Here is a 21,078-nt window from a genome sequence, read left to right as displayed (position 1 = left end):
CCATGTACTGGCCAGATTTGACCAGGGCAGGACGGTCCTGCTCTGGGGTCCTAGGCTGTGTCAAAGTTTGACTCAGACTCACAATTTATCAGACCACTCTGTTTTATTAGCAAAGCTGCTCTGCTAATACATTTAGAAGTGAGCCCCCCGAGTGGGGCTTGTGTCTCTTAATTTTTATACAGCTTGCTGGAGAACAAGTTACAGAGAAGTTACAGACAAAAGAAGAAAAAGATTTTAGTCACCACCCTTCGAGATCCCTGAGACCAGTCACGTATCTTCAATTACCTGCCACCCTTAACAATCTCCTTTAACAGCTTCCAGTTAACTTAACTAATTGCCCTTCACACCTTCCATTCTGATGCCTGCTTCTTAGACGTGCTGGCTCTATCTTAATTACTTCTCCATTCAAAAGCTAACTGTCCCTAGGTGTGCTCCCTCAGATACTTTGTAACATGTTTTGGCATGCCCTCTCATACACAATGTATCCAGCATGTCCCCTTATACAAGGCTATACTTATACAATGTTATACTTCCACAGCTGGGAGGCTGCGTGTGGCTGCAGCTGGATGTGTCCCGACCTGTGTGAATGCTGGTGAAAGTGCGGCTGGGGGGCTTTGCAGCTTGTCACAGCAGCACAGTGTGAGAGGGAGCCCAGGCTGGTGGTCAGGGGGCTCTGTGGTACCCTAGTTCCAGGTCGCTCCCCGGGGGAAAACTCGTCACAGTGGGAAAAGGTTATTTACTCTCTGCAGAGACCCAGCTGTAAAGATGTGATTGACGCCAGCTGGCTGGGGCCTGGGCCCGCATGTCCATGGAGAGTCTGAGAAGACAATGACCACACCGTTTACCTGGACATTTGGTACCTAGCAACTAATGACCATGGATGGCGCAGCTCACTGCAGGAAGCCAGCCAGGTTTGACTAGCTGGAGAACAAAGGACTGAGGAGGGGCGGGCACGGGGGGGGGGTAGTTAATTGTGGGCTGCTGGAAGATGGAGACTTTCCTGAACTGGGACAAAGGAGGGGTCAGGGGGCGCTGGGCTGACCAAGATGGACCCTGCTGTAACTTTCTGTTGTCTGTGCTAACCAAGAACTTTCTGCACGGTGTCCCAGACAGCTAATAAACCCAGCTGCTCTCACAGTCCTGTGGGGGTGTCCCTGCAGCTGCTGGGGGTGGGTGCGGTGCTCCCGTGGGGGCACAGGTCTCCCCCAGGTGCCCTCAGTGCCGGGAGCTCGTGGTGTGAAGCGGGGACTGAAGGCTCGGAGGTTCGCTCCCAGGAGGTGTGAAGCCCAAGGGCCGACCCTAGTGACAGAGTGAGACCCCAAGGGAGGCGGGCACACGGAGGGGGTCCAGCCAGGGACTGCTCCAGGACACCAGACCTATGGACAGCAGGGGGACTGGAACAGTGCGTACGGGGGGGGAGGCTGAGAGCAGTAAACCCTGCATATGATGGAAAGGCACTTCAAGCCAGGGGGTGCGGTAGCAGCCCCAGCACCCCCCGTTCCAGCACCGATGGTGGACAGGAGCACTGGGAGCTCCCCAGAAGTGGGTGGGCCTGCCCCCCACTCTGCCTCAAGGCCCCGCCCACCACTCTGCCTCGTCCCCCCAGGCTCCGCCCTCACTCCACCCTCGCTCCGCCTCTTCCCCCGAAGCCGTGCCCGCTGCTCGCGCCTCTCTGCTCCCTCCCGCTGTCGCTCATCCTTAAGGCTGGACTACAGTGATGGGGCCATGGTCCTCTGGGCCCCCCCCTTCCAGCGTCCCTCCCCGCGGATCCGTGACACTCTGCTCTAAAGTGTAGTGAGGAGCCGTGGGCGAGGCCTCAGCGTGGCTGCGTCAGATTCCGAGCAAAAGATCAAAGACCTAAAGCCGGAATCTGGACGTGCTTCGATGCCCAGGTTCCCGGGAGTGTCAGTTCTTGGCCTGTGTGAGCAAGCGGGGATTTCCCCTTGTTATGTTGTATGTGAGCCTATGTGAGTCTTACTGTTTTGCATGAAGGCTGTGTGTGCCTCAGTTTCCCTGAGTATTGCACCAATGTCTAGGTGGTGGGAATAAGGGGGTGTGACTTTTACGGAGGCTGCTCCAGCTGCCTGCAGGGATGCTATGGCCGCCCCTTCGTAACCTGAGACCCAGGAGGGGGATGCAATCAGGTGACTCTGGCCCAGGAAGCGAGACAAAGGCCAGAGGAGGAGCAAGGGGCAGGGCAGGGGCCAGTCAGCTGGAAGGAGTCAGTCTCGGCTGGCTTGGGGCACAGGGCGGGACCAGAGCCCTGGCTCTGCGTTCCCCTCCCCGCAAGATGGACTTGGCTGAAAGTCACTGATTTCTGTGCTAACAAGCTCTGCCTTACGCTGTGTTCCTGTCGTCTAATAAACTTTCTGTTTTACCGGTGGCTGAGAGTCACGTCTGACTGCGGAGTTGGGGGGTGCAGGACACCCTGGCTTCCCCAGGACCCGGCCTGGGCGGACTCGCTGGGGGAAGCGCACGGAGGGGCAGAGGAGGCTGAAGGCTCCGAGGTCAGACCCAGGAAGGTCAAAGCTGTGGCAGCTTCTTGCCCTGGCGACAGTCTGCTCAGAGAGAGGAGGCTCCCCCAGAGTCCTGCCTGGCTTCATAGGGAGCAGTTCCAGAGCATCGCCCGGGGACTCCGTGGCAACTGGTGGTAGCGGTGGGATGTACTGCACCCCGTGGACAGAGCATCCTGCAGTACATGACTGGGGAGCAGTAAAATGAAGGGGGATTAGCGAGAGACAGGCATGCTGAAGGCTCCGAGAGGTGCGGTTCCAGGAGGTGGAGGGGCTTATCCCCTGAGAGAGAGTGGACCCCCAAGAAGGGCTGTCACACTGAAGGGGGTTCTCCTCAGGGACCATACGGGGCCAAGAATGAGTCCGTGACACAGGACAAAGGGGGCTGCCAGTCATGAGAAAACCCCTCGTTAACACCTGAGATTGGGCCCAGACAAGGAAGGAGTCTAGTCTTTGAAAGAAGCTTATTGGAACATCTCTGAGGGTGAGATTTATCTGTAATCAGTTTCTTAATGTATTAGGCTTAGACTTGAGTGTTTTGTTTTATTTTGCTTTTTGACTTACTTTGTTCTGGCTGTTATTACTTGAAACCACTTCAATCCTACTTTTTATAATTTTTTTAATACCTGGGGGAGCAAACAGCTGTGCATCTCTCTCTATCAGTGATATAGAGGGTGGACAATTTCTGAGTTTACCCTGTATAAGCTTTATACAGAGTAAAACGGATTGATTTGGGGTTTGGGTCCTATTGGGAGCTGGGTGTCTGGTTGCTGGAGACAGGTGACCTGCTGAGTGGTTTTCCGTGAAGTCTGCAGCTTTGGGGGCACGGTTCAGACCCTGGATCTGTGTTTGCAGCAGACTGGCATGTCTGGCTCAACAAGGCAGGGTTCTGGAGTCCCAAGCTGGCAGGGAAAACGGGCTCAGAGGTTATTTTGGCATGTCAGGTGACAGTCCCAAGCGGGGCTCTGTGACTGAACCCGTCACAGGGTGACCCCACGGAGACTCCCACGTTCTCCCTGGCCTGTTCTGTCCACGCCTCCTGTCTGTCAAGCCCCCTCCCAGCCAGGTAAGGGGCAGCAGCTCCCCCCACAGTGGGCACAGGGGGCCATCGCTCTCTGAGGGCTCCTGCAGACACCACTGCCTGGGGCAGAGTGCAAAGGGGGGGGGGGTGCAGCCCCTGGCCCAGTGCACCCTGGGTTTGGTGGAGAGGGAGAGGTGCATTCGGGGAGCTCCCTCCCCAGTCCCTGGGGAGCAGACAGGGTGTCCCCTGAGGCCCAGTGCAACCAGCCTGGCCCGGGACCCCACAGTCAAGGGGACATGAGGGTAACCAGAGACACCCCCGTCTCCGTGGGGTGTGCAGCATTTCCTCCCTCTTGCGCTGCAGGGCTAAGCACATGCTGGTGGCCCGGGCACCACCGAGGTATGTGTTGGCTACAGGGCGACGGTACGTCCCGATTTGGCCAGGACAGTCCCTTTTGTAAGCCCTGTCTCGGTTGTCCTGACTTTTGGCAGAAGGAGGCAGTTGTCCTGTTTGCTCTGGCTGACTTGCTCAGTTGGGACAAATGCCCAGTTTTGTCAAAAAATGTGGGGTACGGAGGAACACGGGGGGAGGGGGCGAGCAGCGATGCCAGCCCTGTGTGGGGGGAGGGGAGATGGCTCCGGCTAGCCCCACGCGGTGCCCCGTTTTCCCTTTGGTTCACCCTAGCTACGGCCCGTCATACTGGGCAACTGCTCGGCCGTGCTCCGGCCTGCACCTGGCATCCCCACCTCTGCTCACCACGGCACCACGGCCCGGCACCTCCTTCCCTAGCAGGTGAAGGGGCCCGGTGCCGCCGGGGGGCTCTGGGGCAGGCAGACCCAGCGCGGGCTTCAGCACAGCCCGAAACCTGCCCACCCTGGCAGGGGGCCACCCCGGGACGGGGCCCAGTGGGGAGTCGGGGGACGTGGGGGGGGTGAAGCCCCAGGGCAAAGTGGCTGTGGGGAGAAGACTTGGACCCAGTCCCTGCACCCCCCCAGGGGCCGGAGCCACCGGGGATAAGGACACGCGGCTGGCAGCAGGACACAGGGTGCGTGACGAGCGTTTTATTCCTTATCCGTGTGCTGCAGCTGGCAACGCGCTGGGCAGGGATCACACACCGCTCAGCCCCCTCCCGACACGCCGAACAACAGCCCCCCATGGACGCCCCCACCCCGCTGTCCCCACCCAGCTCGCTACCCGGGGTCTCCCAGCGGCTCAGCCAGCAGGGCAGGGACACAGACCCCCCCACGGACACCCAGCCGTCAGCCCCTGTACCCAGCCGGCCTCCCCCATCTGATGTCCGGCCCCCGGCGTCCCCAGCGGCTCAAGTCACCCCAGAGCCCCATAGGGGAGACGGGGCCTGTGTCCCCATGTGCGCGCAGGATCCCGGCCCCCCGGAGTGGTGGTCACGCCCTGCAGACGCGAAGCCGTTGCCACGAGGTGGGTGTCCCCGTCCGTCCGCGGGGATCCCAGCTCCATGGCTGCGGGAGCTGTGCCTGGGGACGCTGCCAGGGGGGACGACCGGCCCCTGACCCGCGGGCTCACGGCTGCGCCGTCCGCTTGGTGCTCGCAGCCTCTGCCCGGGGCGGGCGCTACTCGGCCTCCGGGCTGCCCAGACACCTCTTCACCTTGGCAGCCAGCCGGGCCAGGTGCCCCTGCAGCTCGCTGGCCAAGCGGACGCAGCCCCCGATCGCCTCCTCCAGCTGCCGCAGCCGTGGGGCGCCCCCGCCCAAGGGGCAGGCGTCGGGGGGCGCCGACGGGTCTGCAACAACAGCACGGCACTGCGTCAGGGTCACTGCGAGGTCCCGGCCCCACGGCAGCCTGCCCCACTCCAGCCATGGCCTCAGCCGCGGGCAGGGGCGCTGGCAAGGCGGGTGCGGACATTATGAGTAGTGGGGCAGGTGGGAACTCCCCAGCAGGGGGCGCCGTGGGGGGGCGGGAGAACGGGCCGGGCGGGCGGGTCGGTGCCCCCCAGCAGGGGGCGCCGTGGGGGCGGGAGAACGGGCCGCGCGGGCGGGTTGGTGCCCCCCAGCAGGGGGCGCTGTGGCCGGTTTCCCCCCCCGCCCCGTGCTCACCGGCCCCGCGCAGGGTGAGGCTGCCTTGGGCCTGGTCGGCGGGCAGAGGACGTAGCAGGTCCAGGCCCGGCTGTCGCTGGGGGTGACGCCCTGCAGCGCCCGCGAGAGGTTCCCGCTCCTCCCTCGTCCTCGGCCAGGCTGAGTCCCGCCCCACCCCGCCCCGCCCCGGCGAGCTCCAGCACCGTGCGCCCCTCGTGCCGCCACGGCGCCTGCAGCTGCTCCGGGTCCAGGGGCGGGTCGCCCGCCCCGCCGAGGGGCCCACGGACACCTGCAGCCAGGCCGCTGCGGGGAGAGGGGCAGGGTCACCCCCCGCCGGGGCTAGTCTGCCGGGGGCCCGCCCGCCGCACCGCCAGCCGGGGGTCCGTTCTCCCCCAGCATCCTCTGGGGCGGGGGGTGCCCCGTTCACTCCCAGCATCCTCTGGGGCGGGGAGTGCCCCGTTCTCCTCCAGCATCCTCTGTGGCGGGGGGTGCCCCATTTGGCTCCCAGCATCCTCTGGGGCGGGGGGTGCCCCGTTCACTCCCAGCATCCTCTGGGGCGGGGGGTGCCCCGTTCTCCCCCAGCATTCTCTGGGGCGGGGGGTGCCCCGTTCAATCCCAGCATCCTCTGGGGCAGGGAGTGCCCCATTTGACTCCCAGCATCCTCTGGGGCGGGGGGGGGTGCCCCGTTCACTCCCAGCATCCTCTGGGGTGGGAGGGCACCCCGTTTGACTCCCAGCATGCTCTGGGGTGGGGGAACCCCTCCTGGGGTGGAGTTGCCCCTGCTCCCTGCAGGACACTTCCCACTGCCCCCACAGCTTTGGATGGGCCTTGAATCTCCCCAGGCAGGGCCGTTCTCCAGCCACCTGGCCCTGCCCCCCAGCTCTGTTGGGGTCCCCACACCCTGTCCTGGAGTGATGAGGGGAACTGCTTGGCTCTTCTGCTTTGGGGAAGCAGGGGCAGCTCTCATCTCCCCCCTGAGCTGGCTCCTGCCCCCCTCACCCTCCTGCCTGTCTTGGGCAGATCCAGGGGGAACCCCCCAGGGCAATGAGGGGCCTGTCTCAGGGAGATCCCAGGGCAGTGGGGGGCCCTGTCTCGGGGAGGTCACAGGGGAACCCCAGGGGCAGTGGAGGGCCAGTATTGGGGAGGTCACAGGGGAATCCCCATGGGCAGTGGGAGGCCAGTCTCGAGGAGACCCAGGGCAGCGAGGGGCCCTGTCTCAGGGAGGTCACAGGGGAATCCCGGGGCAGCGAGGGGTCAGTGTCGGGGAGACTCAGGGGCAGCGATGGGCCAGTCTCAGGGAGACCTCGAGGCAGCGAGGGGCCCTGTCTCGGGGAGGTCACAGGGGAACCGCATGGCAGAGAGGGGCCAGTCTCGGGGAGACCCCGGGGGACCTGCGGCGGGACTGGCCCCATACTCACCAGCTGCCGTGCAGCACAGGGCCAGCATGGCCCCACACAGACACATCTCTGGGGGTGCGTGCGTGGGGCAGGGCCCCGATAAGCCCCGAACGTGGCCAGCAGTCCCCTGATTGGCTGGGACGTCCCGTCCCGTCCCCCCAGGCACGCCGGTGCCGTCTGCCTGGATTGTTTTTATCCTGGGGCAGCCGGTGGCCTTGTGGGGCCAGGACCCAAGTACCCCCAGGACACCCGTGTCCCCTTCCCGTGGCACCCGTGTCGGACTATCCCAGCCAGGCATGGGGGGCGGTTCCCTGCCCCAGGCCTGCTCTGTGTCAGCGTGGGGACCCCAGCCTGGGGGTGGTTCACCCCCCACCCGGCTCTGGGCTCCGCTCCCCTCGGATTATAGTCGCCCCTTCCCGGGGGCAGCGCTGGCCGAGCCCAGCCAGGCCTCAGTCAATGCCCTGGACACGGGACACCCGCTCCTCCCTCCAGGGCAGCGTCCCATCAGGGAGAGGGGCTGGACCCTGCACCCCCTGGGATGGGGCAGCCCCCGTTCCCCTTCTGGGGGGCCTGTCCCACTGCCCCAGACACAGAGAGTGTGGGGCCGGGATGGAGGCTCAGCAGCGGGGTTCACCCCCCGACTCCCACATCACGGACGAGGACACAGACCATGCATCACCACCGGCTTTATTCAGACAACAGCTCACAACCTGCATCCCGGTACGGCCCAATGGGACCACCCTAAAGCTGAACCCCCTTTCCCCCAATGCACAGCCCCCCACAGCATCCCCCCCAGTGCACAGCTCCCGCACAGCATCCCCCCCAGTGCACAGCCGCCCCCCCGCAGCGTCCCCCAATGCACAGCCCCCGACTGGGTCGCCTTGCTGAGAGGCCCCACTATGTCCATGGCCACCTTCTGGAAGGGCTCCTCTATGATGGGCAAAGGTCTCAGTGGGGCTTTACACTTATCCCGGCCTTCCCCCCCCTCTGGCAGGAGTCACAGGACCTGCCGGGCTGCTGGACAGCGTCAAAGACCCTGGGCCGGTCAAAGTTCTGCCCGGTGCACTGGATGCCCCGCAAGGGGGATACCGTGGGCCACGTACAACAGTCTGTGGCGGTACCTCTGGGGACTGCCTCCTGGCTTCCCACGGTTCACTTTTCCTGGAACCAGCCCATTCCCGGTACAGGAATCCCTTCTCCCCCTGGAATCTCTCCCGGCGGTCCTCCCGTTGGGATCCTGCACCGCTGAGGCCAGCCAGGGCCCTCACCTTCTCCAAGGAGGGATCCTCCTGCAACCCCGTCTGGAATTCAGCAGCTGGGTTTGAGGATACAGCCCTGGCTGGCGGTGCCTCAGTGTCCCCACCTTGGGGCGGAGGCTCCAGCCCGGCCCAGTCAAGCCCTGCCCCTGGTGTTTTAGTTCCCCCCTTCGGGATGTCCTGCATCCCTCGCTTGCTCTGGCTCCGGGTAAGGACCAGGGCGCTCTGAGTGCCCTCCAGCCAGTGCTCCAAGTCATTACCCATGAGCACCTTGGTAGGCAGGTGATTGTGCACCCTGACCTCTTTGGGTCCCTCCTTAGCCCCCCCATTTCAGGTGTATCCTCGCTGCCAGCACCTTGACGGGGGGCCCGAACGCTCCCCTCAGGGTCATGTAGGCATCGGGCACTAGCTGGTCTGGGCCCACCGCCTCGGACCGCGCCAGCATCTCCTCACCACCCATGTCCCAGAGCCCCGGGACACTCCTTCCCCCACCTCCATGGGGATGAGGTGGCGATCGTCCCCCGGGGCCTGTCCCAGGCTCACCCAGAGGACAGAGTACGGGCGCTCCGGACCTGGAGCCCCACCTTCCCCTGCGGGCCTGGCCTGGCAGTCCCTCCCCCGGCACAGCCCTCTCGACTGCAGCCCCCGGGCCGGCGGTGCCCCCTCTCGGTGGGCTTCCACCCAGTTGACACCCCGCGGGTTCTGCTTGGCTGCCATTTCCTTCCTCTTCGGGCCTTGTGCCACCTCGTGTCCCTTTGGCCACAGTAATTACACTTCAGGTCCCTCAAGTCCCACGACGGGGGTCAGCCCGCCCTGGCATTCCCGGGCACCCCTCACTTGGGCTTCCGGGAATCCCACCTTGGAGAGGTCTCTGGGTGACTCCCCTTCTGAGTCCCCAATGGGGGTCTCCCTCCTGCCCCCGATCTGCTTCCACAAACTCATCTGCCAGAGCCCCTGCCCTGCGCAGATCTCTGGGCTCCCGGTCCCCTAACCCCATCTTCAGGTCTTGGAGGGCAGATGTCTGACAGCTACTCCAGCCCCACCAGGTGATACACGTCCTCTGCGGTCGTGGCCCCCGTGCCCTTCCCCCACTTGCGGAGATATTCCCCCAGCAGGTGGACGACCTCCTTGCAAGTGACCCCTGGGGTCTTGCGCACACCCCGGCTGAACCTCTATGGCCTTGGGACCCAGCAGGGGGGTCAGACAGCAGAGCCTGTCTGCGGGGTCAATCTGGTTCAGACCACAGGCCTTCTCAAAGGCTGTGAGATAGGCATCAATAGCCCCGGCGTCCCTGGGCGATGCTCTGGAACTGCTCCCCATGAAGCCAGTCAGGACTCTGGGGCAGTCTCCTCTCGGGGAGCAGCCTGTCTGCAGGACACACAGCTCACCCAGCTTCCCCCTTCCTGGGTCTGACCTCGGAGCATTCAGCATCCTCTGCCCCTCCGGGCGCTTCCCACAGCGAGTCCGCCCAGGCGGGGTCCTGGGGAAGCCAGAGGGTCCTGCCCCCCAACTCCGCAGTCAGACGGGACTCTCAGCCAGCCAGGGAAACAGAAGGTTTATTAGATGACAGGAACATGGTCTAACACAGAGCTTGCAGGTGCAGAGAACGGGACCCCTCAGCTGGGTCCATTTTGGGGGGCAGTGAGCCAGACAACCACGTCTGCCCTTCACTCCATGTTCCCAGCCAGCCCCAAACTGAAACTCCCTCCAGCCCCTCCTCCTCTGGGCTTTGTCCCTTTCCCGGGCCAGGTGGTCACCTGATTCCTTTGTTCTCCAACCCTTTAGCTCTCACCTTGCAGGGGGGGGAAGAGCCCAGGCCATCAGGTGCCAGGAAACAGGGTGTCGGCCATTCTCTGTGTCCAGACCCCTGCACACACCTGCCCTGCAGAGCTCTGCAATGATCATACACCCTTACCCCCCCCCACCTAGAGACTTAAGAACTGCCTAGGGGAAACTGAGGCACCCCCACACTATTCAGAGGGAACATTAAGAACAGTCCCACTTCGTCACAGCCGCCACTGGCAGAACTGACTGCCAAGCTGGGCCTCCTGGTCATCCGTCGCTGGGGTCTCCGTTCTCCAGGCCATTGGCCGGGGTCCCAAGTTCCCTCACCGGTCCTCTGCACCAACAAACTCCCTCTCCCATCCCCTCGTTAAACCCGTAACACCCAGGGAAACTGAGTCCCACCCCCTCTGCATGCAAACCAGTGAAAAAAAAAAACAAGGAAAACTCAAGAAAACCCCCCACTTCGTCACACTTCTTGACCAAAATGACAATTTTTCACCAAATTTAAATTTTCCACTTTGTCATTTAAATCATGGTCAAACTTCCTGTCGTCAATAAAACTCTTTGATTTCGGAGACCAGAAGACATTCCAGCAGCAGGGCAGGTTCCCGCTGTGGGATGAAAAGCCAGGAAAGGTTTGCAGGAAATTTTTAAAAAGTTCATTCCCGGTGAGAAGTGTGTGGCATTTTCTGTCCCTCTCTGCTGAGGGGTGCACGGCCGGCCAGGGGAACCGGGGTGGCTCCTGGCTCTGACACCCCCGGGTGCTTGAACCAAGCCCACCTGGGCAGGTTTCCAGGTGGGGCAGGGGCGCTCTGGGCAATCACTTCGCCACCCCCCGACGGGCCGAGCTCAGAGCCCCTCGGAGCCGGGAGCCGGGCCAGCGCTGAGCCAGTACCCACCTCCGGGCCGGGCCTGACCCGAGCCAGACCCCAGAGCAGAGAGACGCTCGCTGGGCCAAGGTACACCGAGGGGGGCTGGGGCAGCGAACTCCAGCCCGAAACACACGGGGGACAGGTGGGAGCTGTCGTACGCACAGGTAATGGGGGGGGTCCCCCAGCCCCCCAACCTATCCCGGGGGGATCCCGCCAGCTCCCCCATTGCTCGGCTCTCCCCCCAGGCAATCCCGCTCCCCACGACGGGTCCCCCCCGGGGTCCCTGCCCTGATCTCGGAGCCCCGAGCTGTGGGTCCCGCCCAGCCCCGCGTCCTGCCCTTATCTCGCCCGCCAGCCAGGCTGCAGAAGCGAAAGTAACCGAGGCTGGGGCCGCCGCGCCCCGCACCGCCCCGCACGATGCCCCTCGCCCTGGCGCCCGGCCTCCTGCTCCTGCTCCTGCTGGCGAGCGGGGCCCGTGAGTAGCCGCCGGGGCCGCCCCTGCTCCCCGGGGGTCGCTTCTCTGCTCCCCGCCCCAGACCCTGCCCCAGAGGGGCGGTGGGCAGGAAACCCGGCCCCGGCTTCCCCCCCGCGGCCCCGGGGCCGGGGGGTCCAGCCCGGGCGGTGCCCTGGCGGATGGGGGGCGGGCTGGGCGCAGGGTCCCGCGGGGGGTCTCCGAGCCGGAGGGGCTGGTGGGTGAAAGTGGGAAGCTGGGAGCCAGGACTCCTGGGTTCTCTCCCTAGCTCTAGGAGGGGAGTGGGGTGTGGTGGTTAGAGCAGGGGGCGCTGGGAGCCAGGACTCCTGGGTTCTGTCCCACATTGGCACACCCCATGGCCAGGCCCCACCGCAAACCCACATCGCGCTCCCTCTGGGCTGTTCCTGCCCCCCAGCCCCCTCGCACCCATCACCCGCAACCTGCCCTGGGGTTCTGGAGCTAAATCTGCCCCCCCACCACGGGACCAGCCCAGTGCTGACGCCAGGGCCCTGGGGCCTCCACCGAGGGGCTGGCAAGGGGGGTGCCATGGCCACAGAATTGGTTCACGCTGCTGGGGGGTGCCCAGAGCCCTGACCAAGTCAGGCCGGAGAGCTGCCCGATTAGTATGGAGGCAGGTCGGGCAGGTGGTGCTGGCTTTGGGGGTGGGGTGTGGTGCTGACGTGGGGGTCAGACACAGGGCGGGGGTCCTGCTCCCCACCCCACCCCTGCACGGGAACAGCTGGGGTGAGGGTGGCCCCTGAGGGAAGCTTGAAGTAGGAGGCTCAGGCTGGAGGACAGTGGGGGCTGGGCCGGGGGCGGGTGAGGCCAGGGGCTCAGGTTGAGGGGCAGAGGGGGCGGCTGGGGCAGGAGGCTCAGGCTGGGGGGCACAGGGAGGGTGGGGGCAGGGGCTGGGAACCATGTAAGGGCCACAACACCAGTTGCTGCGCAAACAGGAAGCTTCTCACTTCCTCTGCCTGAGGCTTGGGGCCCCCACGGGAACCCAGCGCCCGGCCCACATGGGACACGAGGCTGCCAGGCCTCAGCCTGGGGCCCCCACCTTCCTCCCTGGGCTCTGACTGGCCCTTGCAGAGAGGATGTGGGCTCCCATGGTGCTGAGGGGCTGGAGGGGGGCCCAGTCCCTGGGAGGGGGTGGGGTCTCCCCCCAGGCTGCCCCCCCCATGCCCCACAGAGCGGCAAATAGCCCTGCCTGTCTGCCTGTCTGTCTGTGCAGGGGGTGCCCTGGTGGTCTCCGTCCCCAGCTCCCGGGTGCAGACCCAGCCGGGCTCGGACGTGCTCCTGGGCTGCCACTTCTCCGTGGGGGCGCCCGTGGACCTGATGGCACTGGTGGTGCAGTGGAAGCTGGGGAACAGCCTGGTGGCCGAGTTCGATAACGCCCCATCGTACGGCAGGCCCGGGGCCAGCCTGTCCCGGGAGGGGCTGCGGGTCGGCAACGCCTCCCTGCTCCTCCCGCGGGTGGGGGGCGCCGATGCCGGGCTCTACACCTGCGTGGTCATCGTCCCCCCGAGCCGGGAGAGTCGGCAGGTGGAGCTGCGTGTGGAAGGTAACTGTGGGGGGCAGGGTCCCAGGGCAGAGCCCAGAGGGGCCTGGCTCCAGGGCTGGGTCTGCCCCCCTAAGCCACCTCCCCAGCGGGGCAGCAGCTGCCCCCTAACCCATGGCCCGGCCAAGTCTCCGTGGGCAGCACCGTGGCAGGGCGGAGGAGGAGGTGGGGAATGGATTGGGGTGGTTGGGGCGGACGGGGAGATGGGGGGCAGATGAGGGTTGGTAGGGGGCGGACGAAGGGGTCTGGGCCCCACTGACTCTCCCCCTCCACCCCCTCAGTCCCGCCCCATGTCTCAGTGTGGGGCACCGAGGTGAGGGCCGGCGAGCAGAACCTCGTGACCTGCAACGTGAGCAACTTCTACCCCGGGCGTGTGAGCGTCGCTTGGCTGCGGGACGGGCTGGTGGTGGGGGGCTCCAAGACGGCCCCCAGCCAGCTGGGCCCCACCGGCCTGTACAGCACGACCAGCATCCTCCCGCTCGCGCCCAGCATCCCCGACGCCAGCGCGAGCTACGCCTGCCGCGTGCAGCACGTCGCCCTGGGGGCGCCGATCCAAGAAGCCTTCCGGCTGAGCGTGCTCTGTGAGTCACCCCACAGCACCCCCCGCTGCCCGTCCCCCACCAGAGCCCCGTCCCCCCACTGCACTTCACCCCCCGCTGTGCCCCCACTTCTCTACATGCCTCCGCAGCACCCCCGCTGCCCATCCCCCACCAGAGCCCCGTCCCCCCACTGCACTTCACCCCCCGCTGCGCCCCCACTTCTCTACATGCCTCCGCAGCACCCCCGCTGCCCATCCCCCACCAGAGCCCCGTCCCCCCACTGCTCCCCACCCCACAGAACCCTGTCCTCCCCACAACACCCCATCCCCTGCTGCACCCCCCAGCACCCCATCCCCACCAGACCCCCATCCCCCCCACAAAACCCTGTCCCCCTCACAGCACTGCCCCTCCCCTCACAGCACTGCCCATCCCCCACCAGACCCCCACCCTCCCCACTGCACCCCATCCTCCCCACAGCACTGCCCATCCCCCCTACACCCCCCCACAGAATCCCACCCCATACTGCACTCCAACAGCACCCCCATCCTCCCCACAGCACCCCCATGCCCCTACAGCACTGCCCACCCCCTGCCAGAGCCCTGTCCCCTGTACAGCACCCCATTCCCACGCAGCGCCCCCTGCTGTGCTCCTGGGGGCCCCATTCCTTCCACCTGCCCCCCCCAGGTGTCTGTTCCCCTGCCCCTGCCTAGAGGGCCCCCCCATGAAAGTCCCCTCTTGGGGCCCAGAGCCTGGGGAGGGAGCCCAGCGCCCTGACCCTGTTTCCTGCCCGGCAGCCCCGCCACGGCTGACCCTGCTGCCGCCCCTGGTGACGCTGGAGGGGCAGGCCACCCTGCAGTGCCAGGTGAGCGGCTACTACCCCGCCGAGATCACGGTGCAATGGCTGCGGGACGGGGTGCCCCTGATCTCCATGGAGTCACCCCCCATGAAGGAACCCGACGGGTCCTTCGCCCTCCGCAGCAGCTGCATCCTCGACCTCCCGGAGAGCAGCGCCCAGGCCAACTTCGCCTGCCACGTACAGCACCCGGCGCTGGCCGCCCCGCTGGAGCGCACAGCCGTCTGGATAGGTCAGTGTGGCGGGCTGGGGGCCAGAAGGCATAGGCATCGACTTCCCCTCTGACTGGCGGGGGCTTGACCCCTCCCCGCCCCGGCCCACCTCTTCCCGCCCCCGCACCGCCCTTGCCCCGCCCCCATCCCAACCCTTCCCCCAAGTCCCCACCCCTGCCCCAAGCGGCCGGCATCTCCGTTCCTCCCCTTCTCTCCCAGAGAGTCCTAATTGCCGCCAAATAGCTGTTAGGTGGCAGGAAGTGTGGGGAGGAGCAGGGATGCGGCACGTTGGGGGGGGGGGAGGTGAGGTGGGGGACAGAGGGAGCTTGGCTGCCGGTGGGTGCAGAGCACCCGCTAATTTTTCCCCGTGGGTGCTCCAGGCCCGGAGAACCCATGGAGTCGGCACCTATGCCAGAAGCGGGAAGTGGTCTTACCCCCTGTTACGGAGTGTGGGGGAGTCCGGGCCCTGCACCCCCCACTTCCTGCAATTCACTGTGACTCTCAGCCAGCCAGTAACACAGGAGGTTTATTAGACGACAGGAACATGGTCTAACACAGAGCTTGCAGGTGCAGAGACCGGGACCCCTCAGTCAGGTCCGTCTTAGGGGAGGTCAGGTCCCTCCATTTCCCAGCCAGCTCCAAACTGAAACTCCCCAGCCCCTCCTCTGGCCTTCGTCTCTCTCCTGGGCCAGGAGGCCACCTGATCCCTTTGCTCCCCAACACCTTCCGTCTGCACCTTTGCAGAGGAGGGGCCCAGGCCATCAGTGGCCAGGAGACAGGGTGTCGGTCAGTCTCTGTGCCGACATCATCACACTGGCCCTCTAGGGCTCTACAACAATCACACTCCTGATCCCACCACCTGGCTACTTAAGAAAGGCATGGGGGGAAACTGAGGTACCCACACAGTGTTCAGAGAGAAAATTAAGAACAGTCCCACTTCATCATCCCCTGCCCCTCCCAGCCCAGCATCGCTCCCGGCTGCGCTGCCCCCTTCCCTGGCATTAGCCCCTCCCTGCTCCCCTAACTGTGTTAAAATTACCAGCCTTCGCTTTCATCTGATCCCACGAGCACAAGGGTAGGGGGAGCCTGTGAGCAGTCGTAGAATCAGAGACCATCAGGGTTGGAAGGGACCTCAGGAGGTCGCCTAGTCCCACCCCCTGCTCAGAGCAGGACCGACCCCAACTAAATCATCCCAGCCAGGGCTTTGTCAAGCCTGACCTTAAAAACCTCTAAGGATGGAAATTCCACCACCTCCCTAGGGAACCCATTCCAGTGCTTCCCAAAACTCCTTGTGAAATCATGTTTCCGAATATCCAACCTAGACCTCCCCCACTGCAACTAGAGACCATTGCTCCTTGTTCTGTCATCTGCCACCACTGAGAACAGCCGAGCTCCATCCTCTTTGGAACCCCCCTTCCGGTAGCTGAAAGCAGCTATCAAATCCCCCCTCACTCTTCTCTTCCGCAGACTAAACAATCCCAGTTCCCTCAGCCTCTCCTCGTAAGTCATGTGCCCCAGCCCCCTGATCATTTTCATTGCCCTGCGCTGGACTCTCTCCAATTTGTCCACATCCTCTCTGTAGTGGGGGGCCCAAAACTGGACACAGTACTCCAGGTGTGGCCTGAGCAGTGCTGAATAGAGGGGAACAATCACGTCCCTCGATCTGTTGGCAATGCTCCTTCTAACGCAGCCCGATATACCATTAGCCTTCTGTGACGATGTGACTCAGCAGGGAGGGGGGAGTGTTGACCTGGGACTGTGCCCTGGGGAGGGGAGACCTGAGAGCCTGTCCCCTGAGCCAGGAGGGGGAGGTGACACCTCTGCCCAGGAATGTGAACAGAGGCTGCAGGAGGGGGCCTGCTGGGGGGGTTTAGTTTCAGTTTGGGGCTGGGTGGAGGAACGCAGGGAACCCCAGGGCTGGGGTCTAAGCTCTCTGCTCCCCCAGAAGGACTTGACTGAGGGGTCCAGGTGGTACCCACAAGCTCTGTTTTGGACTGTGTTCCTGTGGTGCAATAAACCTTCTGTTTTACTGGCTGGCTGAGAGTCTCAAGGAATCCCAGGAAGAGGGGTGCAGGGCCTGGACTCCCCCACACTCCGTGACATCTTCTTGGCCACAAGGGCACACTGCTGACTCATATCCAGCTTCTCGTCCACTGTCACCCCTAGGTCCTTCTCTGCAGAACTGCTGCCGAGCCATTCGGTCCCTAGTCTGTAGCTGTGCATTGGGTTCTTCCGTCCTAAGTGCAGGACTCTGCACTTGCCCTTGTTGAACCTCATCCGATTTCTTTTGGCCCAATCCTGTAATTTGTCTAGGTCCCTCTGTATCCTATCCCTGCCCTCCAGCGTATCTACCACTCCTCCCAGTTTAGTATCATCCGCAAATTTGCTGAGAGTGCAATCCACACCATCCTCCAGATCATTTATGAAGATATTGAACAAAACCGGCCCCAGGACCGACCCTTGGGGCACTCCACTTGATACCGGCTGTCAACTAGACATGGAGCCATTGATCACTACCCGTTGAGCCCGACAATCTAGCCAACTTTCTACCCACCTTATAGTCCATTCATCCAGCCCATACTTCTTTAACTTGCTGGCAAGAATACTGTGGGAGACCGTGTCAAAAGCTTTGCTAAAGTCAAGAAACAATACATCCACCGCTTTCCCTTCATCCACAGAACCAGTAATCTCATCATAGAAGGCAATTAGATGAGTCAGGCATGACTTGCCCTTGGTGAATCCATGCTGACTGTTCCTGATCACTTTCCTCTCCTCTAAGTGCTTCAGAATGGATTCCTTGAGGACCTGCTTCATGATTTTGCCGGGGACTGAAGTGAGCTGACCAGTCTGTAGGTCCCCGGGTTCTCCTGCTGCCATGTGGGGAGTTGGCCAAGGGAGCTGCCGGTTTCCTTGGTCGGTGTTTTGGGAGCTTGTGCGGTATCCGGGATTCCGAACGCTGAGCCCCCTCGGCACCGTAGCCTCCCGGCAGGAGCCTGGTTAGCACTCAGCTGCTCTGGGCGTGGGGCCGGGGGCGGAGCACTAATGCCGACTCTCTCCCCGGCAGTCCCCAAGAGCTCCGAATTACTGGCATGGGTATTGCTGGGAATCTTGCTGGTCCTGCTGCTGCTGCTCCTCGCACGGGTCGTGTACCGGGGCTGCAACATCAGCAGTAAGTGGACCTGGACCCCATCCCCGAGCGGTTCCCCCCCCCCCCCAACCCTTCACACTCTCCCTCCCCCCGCCCCACGCCCTCCTCCCACCCTCCTCCCTCCGGCTCACGATCTCCCCCCGCCCCACGACCTCCCCGCTCCGGCTCACACCTTCCCCCCGCCCCACGACCTCCCCCCTCCGGCTCACACCCTCCCGCTGCCCTGCCTGCCCCACAACCTCTGCCTCACGCCCTCCCTCCGGCTCACGCCCGCCCCACGACCTCCTCCCTCCGGCTCATGCCCTCCCGCTGCCCTGCCTGCCCCACAACGTCTGCCTCACACCCTCCCCCTGCCCCCCCCGCCCCACACCTCCTCCCTCCGGTTCACGTCCTTCCTCCTGCCCCACAACCTCCTTCCTCTACCTCACGCCCTCCCGCTGCCCCCCCCGCCCACCCCATGACCTCCTCCCTCTGGCTCACGCCCTTCCTCTGCACCCCCTGCCCCATGACCTCCGCCCCATGCCCTCCTCCCTCCGGGTCACGCCTGCCCCATGCCCTCCTCCCTCCGGCTCACGCCCTCCCGCTGCACCCCCTGCCCCACAACCTCCGCCTCACGCCCTCCTCCCTCTGGCTCACACCCTCCCCCTGCCCCACACCTGCTTACCCCAGCCTGACGGCTGCCTCTCCCCACAGTGTCCAAGATCCATCGGGGGCAGTGTTGGCCGGAGGGCAGCATCATCGTGCTTTGGTGCAAGGTGGAGGGCTGGCTCCGGGCCACGGACCAGCTGGTCTGGGTGAGGCTGCGCCCGGGGAAGGAGCCCGGGCGGCCCGGGGAGCTGAGAGAGCCCTTGCTGAAGGGGGAGTCGGAGCAGTACCAGATTTCGACATGGCGGTGCCCCCTCCGGCTGGGCAGGGAGCGGCTCATGTCCTGTCTGATCATCTGCTCGGCAGGGAGCGTCCACGGCACCTTCAGCTGCATGTTCCAGCCGGGCACGGCCGGCAGGCGGGTTCAGGAGAGACACATCACCCTCTCCAGTGCACAGGGAGGTAAGTGGGTCGGAGACAGGATTGCGGGGGGGCAGATCGGGTGCTGGACAGAGGGCAGCAGGGGGCTGTGCGGCGCAGGGATTGGGGTGCCTTGGGGAGGCAAGGTTATGTGGCGCATAGTCGGGGCACAGAATGTAGGGGGAGGGGATGGGGGTTCTGCAGGATATGGGGTGCAGTGGGGGGGGTGCAGGGGAAGGGATATGGGGCACCGGATGCTCAGGAAAGGGGGTGAGGTGCAGGCGGAGGGGTGCAGGGTATATGGGGCGCAGTGGGGTGGAATATGGGGCACAGGAAGCAGGGTGAAGCGGGGGATGGGAAGTTTGCAGGATATATGGGGCACAGTGGGGCGGGATATGGGGCGCAGGACGCATAGCGAAGGGGTGGGCTCTGTGTGCTTTCAACTCCGTGGGGCCCCAGGCTATGCCCCCAACATGGTGGGGATTCTGCCCAGCCCTCCGGGAGCCATCTTTGACCCCCTCCCCTTCTTCCAGTCACGCCGGATACGGATCTCAGCAGCTGCCTGTGAGGGCCTGGAGCAGTGCGGGCGGCCCCATGCTAGGTGCCAGAGCCCAGCAGGATGAGAGCCAGGCCGCCGGCTCCACGCTGACAAATGCCCACCTGGACTCAGTGTGACAAAGTGGGACTGTTCTTAATGTTTCCTCTGAATAGTGTAGGGGTGCCTCAGTTTCCACCATGCAACAATTAACCCCTCACAGGAATTCTGCTCTTACCCTCTTTCCCTAGGGCTTGCTCTCAGGAAAGTGTTCCTCTAGCAACAACAGACTCTTTCTGGGTCTCCCTTACATCCAGAATCACCTCTGGCCCATCCAGCGGATTCCTACACAATCCCCTTTCAGGCAAACTTACAGACTTCCTAGATAAAAGGTCAGAAGCATTCTCCTTCCCTTTGCCACACACAAGTTCAGGAATCTTTTCCTTCTTGCTACAGGTTTCCACACCCTCAGTAGGTAACACAATCACACACCTTCATGCTCTCCTTGTGCCCTGGCTAGGATCTCACCCTGATTAGACAGAGTTGCTCCACCCTTTCCAACAACACACTAGCAACAGCCAAAATACAAGCACCAGAATTGTCTGGGCTCTGGGATTTTGCATAGTCACTAACTGGATGCGACCTAGTTACCGGGCCATTCTCCTGAGCAGACCCAAACTTAGGACCCTTCCCTTCCTGGGCTTTAACTGAATCCAGAACCAGCTCTGAGACAACTGCACGACCCTCAACCATCACAGGCTGAAAGGCCCCTTCTGTCTGCTCCACAGACAAAGAAGAGCTGGACACACTTTCTCCTTTCCCAGACACACAGCTTGGGATCTCATTCCCCTGGTCCCAGCACACAAGGCTGGTCACAGACAACTGCTTGGAGATTGATAAGGAAAAGTTAGCACATGTGACTCCATTTTGGTTTGGGGCCCACCATTGTCTAAATGCCAGCACATCATACACCAGGAGGAGTAATCCTTAGATACTGAATCCCTGTGAAAATCCTCCTCCTTGTCTCCAGCCTGCCTTGACTCCCAGTATCTGGTTTTTGTCAGTCTGTAACTCCCTGTCTCTTGGCCTTGATGTGAGGCCTCCCATCCTGATAATAAAGGTTACTGATGCATGGCTTTAGGACCATGCTGTGTAATTAACATACTGGTTTAGCACGAGGAATGCACCAAGCAGGGATAGGTAGATAAGACAAGGGTTTGTTTATTGGCTAAAGTTTCCAATGCACGATGCATGAGGGCAACATGCTTTGCTAAAAAGTATATAACCTTTGTATAATCTGCATTCAGGGTCCCCTCCTGGCTAGCAGGGGGGCACCACGCTCGAGCGTAATAAACTTCGTGTCTTTTGGGAACTCTGCAGTTGTGGACTTTATTTCTGTGTCTCAGCCTAGATTCGAACTGTGTGTGTCCTACCAGGTGTAATTCGCAGCATTGGTGTGTGTGTCCTACCAGGTGTAATTCGCAGCAGTTGTATGCGTGTCCTACCAGGTGTAATTCGTAACAAGATCAGGGTAGCTCCCTCCACAGGCAAGTCAATACCCCTGACAGACACAGGCACGTTTCCTTCCCTGTCACACTTCTCCACCCAGCTAACAGGTAAGGTCCAGGGAGCTATCGACCACCCCCAACCTAAGGGAGGGCATGAAACTGGAAGGGCCTGGTGTAACTCCTACCAAGGAAAGGGAGAGATGCTGGGGCATCCATGGGAACGTTGGTGGCTTCGAACTTCCCCAGGTCACCAGCTAAAGTGACCCTGCTCAGTTCGATCTCGAAGGGGGGAGAGGTGTGACGAAGTGGGACTGTTCTTAATGTTTCCTCTGAATAGTGTGGGGGTGCCTCAG

At 63.1% G+C, this 21,078-nt stretch overlaps 1 protein-coding gene across 1 annotated transcript; it reads left to right on the top strand.

The window, feature by feature from the left end:
• The first annotated feature begins 11,244 nt into the window (after positions 1-11,244).
• On the top strand, positions 11,245-20,589 carry LOC140912246 (signal-regulatory protein beta-1-like). Its single transcript, XM_073346393.1, has 7 exons — positions 11,245-11,370; positions 12,599-12,928; positions 13,207-13,506; positions 14,259-14,549; positions 17,594-17,698; positions 18,371-18,724; positions 19,216-20,589. The coding sequence occupies exons 1-7, from the start codon at positions 11,313-11,315 to the stop codon at positions 19,248-19,250; spliced, it is 1,473 nt and encodes a 490-aa protein (XP_073202494.1). The 5' UTR covers positions 11,245-11,312; the 3' UTR covers positions 19,251-20,589.
• Positions 20,590-21,078: the final 489 nt, after the last annotated feature.

Source organism: Lepidochelys kempii, chromosome 6 (genome assembly GCF_965140265.1).
Source record: "Lepidochelys kempii isolate rLepKem1 chromosome 6, rLepKem1.hap2, whole genome shotgun sequence".
Lineage (NCBI taxonomy): Eukaryota > Metazoa > Chordata > Testudines > Cheloniidae > Lepidochelys > Lepidochelys kempii.
The sequence above is the reverse complement of the archived record's forward strand: the minus strand, read 5'-3'. Positions and strand labels throughout refer to the sequence as shown.

What these genes read in the sequence shown, in the direction of transcription:
- LOC140912246 (XM_073346393.1), top strand. Translation starts at nt 11,313, where the DNA reads ATGCCCCTCGCCCTGGCGCCCGGCCTCCTGCTCCTGCTCCTGCTGGCG. An exon ending in CCTGCTGGCGAGCGGGGCCC is followed by an intron (nt 11,371 to 12,598) that starts GTGAGTAGCCGC and finishes CTGTCTGTGCAG; the next exon opens with GGGGTGCCCTGGTGGTCTCC. An exon ending in CCGGGGCTGCAACATCAGCA is followed by an intron (nt 17,699 to 18,370) that starts GTAAGTGGACCT and finishes CTCTCCCCACAG; the next exon opens with TGTCCAAGATCCATCGGGGG.